Source organism: Aristolochia californica, unplaced genomic scaffold (assembly GCF_029961685.1).
Source record: "Aristolochia californica isolate CCGP_79_NKW_82.1479 unplaced genomic scaffold, dmAriCali1.0.hap1 SCAF_13, whole genome shotgun sequence".
In the NCBI taxonomy this organism is placed as follows: domain Eukaryota; kingdom Viridiplantae; phylum Streptophyta; class Magnoliopsida; order Piperales; family Aristolochiaceae; genus Aristolochia; species Aristolochia californica.
Genome location: NW_027181804.1, coordinates 13409175 through 13414736, shown reverse-complemented (window position 1 = coordinate 13414736; position 5562 = coordinate 13409175). Strand labels below are relative to the sequence as shown.

The following is a 5562-nucleotide window of genomic DNA, read 5'->3' as shown; positions in this document are numbered from 1 at the left end:
GAGTCGTAGTCGAAGTGTGTCTGGATGGTGCTGCTGTAGATGTTCCCTGAGATGAATTATAGCGGCGCCCTTGCCACGTGGAGGAAGTGTTCCTCTCACTCGACCAACCCGGCTTACGTTGCTGCAACTGTTGTCGTTGTTCCATTGCACGGGCCATATTCATGGCATGAGCTAGATCCGTGGGCATAAGGAGTTCTACCTCTAGCCGTAAATACTCATTGAGACCTGCTGTGAATAAGGAGACCTGCTGGTCAACCAATACCCTCTCTCCAGCACGAGCCAACTTTTCCTGGAAGAGTTTTTGATAGTGTTCCACTGAACCCGTTTGTCTCAATAAGACTAACTCTCCCAAGGGGTTGCTGTTGGCGGGAGGCCCAAATCTAACTGTGCATAGATTTTTAAATTCTCCCCAAGTCATTCCCGGTCTCTCTTTCTCTACTTGAGTCACCCATAACATGGCTTCATCTGTCATATGGAAAGAGGCTAGTTGCACCTTATCCCATTCAGTAGTCCCTTGGCTAAAAAAAAAATTTTCACATCTATGCAACCAAATTACGGGATCCACAGAACCATTGAAAGAGGGAAACTCTAACTTGGTGTACCTTGGGATTGTGCCTCCATGCTGAGGTGCTTGGACAGCAGTACGCCCAGGCCACTGCTCCCCTCTTCTGTGATATGGTTGAGCAACCTCTCTCACCTCTGGACTCTGATGTCTCTCTGTCCTCAACTCCTGTAGCATGCTAATGATTCGGCTCATCTCTTCTTCCAAACCACAAACCTTTCCCAACACTGGTTGTGCTGTTTCAAGGCTATCTTCTATCTTTTGTATCTTGATTTGGATTTCTTCATTGCTGATATTATCCCCCATGTTACCCTGCTCTGCTTCCAAGTTGTTATGGTCCCGAGTCACGGATCGAGTAACACGGCGTGGGATTTGTGAATCCAGCACTCAGAATTTACTCACTTCACGTCAAGGGTCTGTGTATGAGTATTTCTCCTTAATCAATGCTTGGCCAGGAGGAAAGATCCTCTTTTGAGGGTCCTACCGAGTTGTTGTGCTAGGTAGAAGACCCCACAACAATTCTGACCTTGCTAGAGCAAGGTGCTCTCTTTTTTTGGTCACGGCAAAGAGGGTTTGGCCCTCTTTGTTGCTGCTCTAGCTAAGAATGCAATCCTTCTTTCTTAAATAACTTGAAACACGAGTTTGGGATAGATTAATACCTCTTCTTTGATGCTATGATCAGCTCCCACGTTGCACCAGGAATTGCTCAAGATTTGAGGATAAAAATCCTCACTTTGCTGCTTGGTAAGGGAGGAATTCGGCCTCTCTTGTTGCTGCTGCCAAGAAGGAGGATAGATCTCCTCTTTGGGCTCGGAAAAGGGGCAGGAAACTCCTTTTCTTAATAGGGATGATGGTGGATGAATTTGGGTGAAGATGAATGGCAATGGAGGGTGAATGATAGGTTGGATTTTTGGAGTAAACCCTAAACTCGGGATCAAGAGGTGATCCCAACCTATTTAGACTAGGTTATTCTAAAATCTCAAAGCTTACCTATTTCATTCATACCTATCCCTTAAATAGGGAGTTTTAGGGTTAGGGTTACAATAATTCCCCATAATGCCCTTACATAAAAAGTAATTAGAAATAACTCCTACTTAAAACAATATAAGAAATAAATCCTACTTAAAACAATATTAGAAATAAATCCTACTCAAAGAAATATAAGAATTAAATCCTATTGAGTGAGTTGTTGTTGTCTTCTTCGTTGTGTGACTCGGTGTGCTATTGAGTCCACAACATCTTGTTCATGAGGCCCAGCTGGGATAATATGAGTGAGAGTAAATCACTCCTAGCCACTAAGACATTGCTCTGAAGTGTCCACCTCCACCACCGTGTCCCTCCACATGACAATGACTCTCAAGTGGTAGAGTAATATATGATATTAATGGGGGGAATTAACATAAATATAATAATAAGTTCCTCCGTGTTATGGACTCAATAGCATCACGAGTTACCAGCAGGCGTAGGGATTAATTAATGTGGTTTTCAATTTTCATGTAATTGATTTAGGTTTGGTTTGGTTTACAATTTATTTGGCTTGAACCAGTGACCCAAGGGTCTGAAGTGTATTTGGCATCCTCAACCCTATTTAAGGGGACGGCTAGGTTAATTAAAGGTACCGATTGAATTAGCAAATTAGCCTAGAGTAAATTAGAGTAACAAGTCGAGATCTCCTTCAAGCTCTCCCCCTTTTTCACCAAATCCCCTTTCCGATTTTCTTCTTTACATCACTCCATCAATCTATCCCTACGTCAAGCAAAGCAATGGAAGGAAGAGAAGAGAGGAGGATGACAAGATCCATGGCTCTTGAGGATGCTAACAACGTGGTATCAGATAGGTCCACCCTCGGTGACTCCTCTTCTCCAGAGGAATACGTCAAGTATTTTCAGATCTTCAACAAAGGTCCACGCATCAAGGTGCTGAAATTACTAACATCCATAATACATTGCACAAACTAGAATCTTCTCTCCAAACCATCATCCGCCAGCTTGCAGCACTTCAATCGGCATTGCCACCACCAGCTACAAACTCTCAACCATAGGCAGCACACCACCCACACTTCACGCCACCACCATCCCCACCACTGTGCCCACAAATTGTTCCTATGGCTGCTCACGCACAGGGACCAACTATGGTTCCCAAGTACTTTAAACTCAATTTTCCTACATATGATGGCTCAAAGGATCCTTTACTTTGGTTCACAAAATGTGAGAAATTTTTCTATCATAAAAAAACGTTGGATGTGGACAAGGTCATGTTGGCCGCCTACCACCTGCTTGATGTAGAGCTCATGTGGTTCCATCACTACCGAAATGTCCATTCAACTCAGGATTGGCTAAATTTTAAACATGCTTGCCAGATGAGGTTTGGACCTCCAGCTAGTAGCAACCCACTGGGGGAATTGATCAACTATAAACAGACTGGCACTTTAGAATTTTACCAGAAAACATTTCAGGAAAGGTTGGCCCGCGCGAGTGAATTTGGTCCTCCTCACCTGCATGTTCAGATCTTTAATGCGGGCTTGACCGGGTTCGCTGAAGTGGAATTACTTGGTCCTATAAACATGGACTCGGCCATGAATTATGCTAGGGTTGTGGAACAGAAACAAAGAGTTCTGAGGGAATCATTAGGCTGAAAACCCTTTTGGACCAACAGACTACTGGGTACTGCACCTGGGCCACGTTTTGGCTCTTCAGCCCCTAACCGTGCAGAGCAGTCAACAACAGTGCACCCCCCCCCCCCCCCCCCCCCCCCCCCCCCCACAATCTTCCACGTAAATTCTTGACTAAATAGGAAATGGATGCAAGAAAAGCCAAGGGCCTCTGTTTTAATTGTGATGAACAATTTCTCCCAGAACATACCTGCAAAAGATTATTCAGTATAGAACTTTGGGAAGAGGGTTTAGAAGTGCTTCCTGAAGCTGATATTGTTGAAGAGGAACAGCAAGACCCAGAGCTCTCCCTCCATGCCATGCATGGCCTGCATAGTTCTAATACCATGCAGGTAAAGGCCGAGTTACACCATCTCCACTTACTTGCTTTAGTTGATTCTGGCAGCACACATAATTTTATCAGTGAGCCCGCAGCGAAACATTTGGGATTAGAAATCCAACAGCAAAAGGGTCTCTCGGTTTCAGTAGCCAATGAGGCTAAAATTCCTAGTGTTGGGTTATGTGCAGCCACCCCTTTCACTATTGATGGACATTCATTTAAGGCTGACTTACTGGTCATTCCTTTAGCAGGATTTGATTTGGTGCTCGGGGTAAAATGGCTTCAGCTATTAGGCCCTATATTGTGGGATTTTCAGGTTCGGACTATGACATTTACAGCACAACAAGGCCAGATTACATTGCAGGGTATTAAGGCACAGGTGCCCAGCGCACTTCACACTTTTCAGATTCAGAGCATTGGTGATTGTAAGTTATCTCCATTACTTACAGCCTTTGCGGATTTTTTAATGATCCTACTGGTCTACCACCAGTGCGTCACTGTGATCACCGCATACGTTTGAAGTTGGGAACCGATCCATTGGTGGTGCGTTCTTATAGTTACCCACATATACAGAAAGATGAAATTGAAAGATTGTGCCTGAATATGCTCGTTGAGGGAGTTATCCAGCCCAGTAGGTCTCCCTTCTCATCCCCTGATTTACTGGCCCGCAAAAAGGATAAATCGTGGAGGTTTTGTGTCGACTACAGGAAACTCAATTTACATACAATTAAAGACAAGTTCCCCATCCCAGTGGTGGATGAGTTGTTGGATGAGTTACATGGTGTGACGATTTTTACCAAGTTAGATTTGAAATCGGGTTATCATCAAATTAGAGTTGACCCAGCAGATGTGGAGAAGACTGCGTTCTGCACGCACCACGGTCATTTCGAGTTCCTCTTCATGCCCTTCGGTCTTTCCAATGTGCCCTCCACCTTCCAGGCCCTCATGAATGAGGTATTTTTCTCACTTCTGCAGAAATATGTGTTAGTATTTTTTTATGACATCTTGGTCTATAGCAAAAATTGGGATGAACATCTCCAACACCTCTATTAGGTATTTACCACTCTACGCTCCCATCATTTGGTTTTGAATGAATCCAAATGTTCTATGGGCACTTTAGAAGTGGCATATTTGGGCCACTTTATATCAGCAATGGGCGTGAAAGTTGACCAGAGTAAGATACAAGCCGTCACAAATTGGCCTCCTCCCACCTCCCTTACCGCATTAAGGGGATTTTTGGGCCTAGCGGGATATTACAGAAAGTTTATCCGTACTTGTGGCCAGATAGCTGCACCACTCAACAACCTTCTCAAGAAACATGCATTCACCTAGTCTCCCTCAGCGGCACAAGCCTTTCAGTAGTTAAAGGAGGCCTTAGCCTCAGCGCCTGTGCTACAGCTACCAGATTTTGATGAATCCTTTGTGGTGGAATGTGATGCGTCCAAAGGAGGTATTGGTGCAATGTTATAGCAACTGGGACACCCCATCGCTTATTTCAGCCGCCAGTTAGGACAACACCACCATAAGTTAGCCACATATGAGAGGGAACTGATTGGGTTAGACAAGGCCATCCAACATTGGCAGCCCTATCTCTGGGGATGACCATTTCTGATTCGTACAGATCATTGCAGCCTCAAGTATCTTCTTGAGCAACGCCTCACCACATCACCACAGCAGCACTGGTTGAGTAAACTCATGGGCTTCGATTTTACAATTCAATATAAGCCAGGCAGTTTGAATTTGGGGGTTGATGCTTTGTCTCATCGAGACATTCCATAACCACACGTTTATGCTCTCAGCCACCCACACTCACTTTTGTTGGATTCTATTCGAGAGGAGACACATCAATATCCAGAACTTATTTCATTATATCAGGATATTCAGCAAGGGACAGCAGCTAGTCATTGGACAATTCAAGATCGTCTTATCCTATACAAAAACAAGATTTTTACGCATCATGTCCCCACTTCTTCACACCATTTTGTCCTCTTTCCATGATAGCACACATGA

At 44.3% G+C, this 5562-nt stretch overlaps 1 protein-coding gene across 1 annotated transcript; it reads left to right on the top strand.

The window, feature by feature from the left end:
* Window positions 1-2666: 2666 nt before the first annotated feature.
* On the top strand, window positions 2667-3197 carry LOC137947670 (uncharacterized). Its single transcript, XM_068793455.1, has one exon. It carries the CDS (start codon window positions 2667-2669, stop codon window positions 3195-3197), a length of 531 nt encoding a protein of 176 aa, XP_068649556.1.
* The last annotated feature ends 2365 nt before the right edge of the window (window positions 3198-5562 follow it).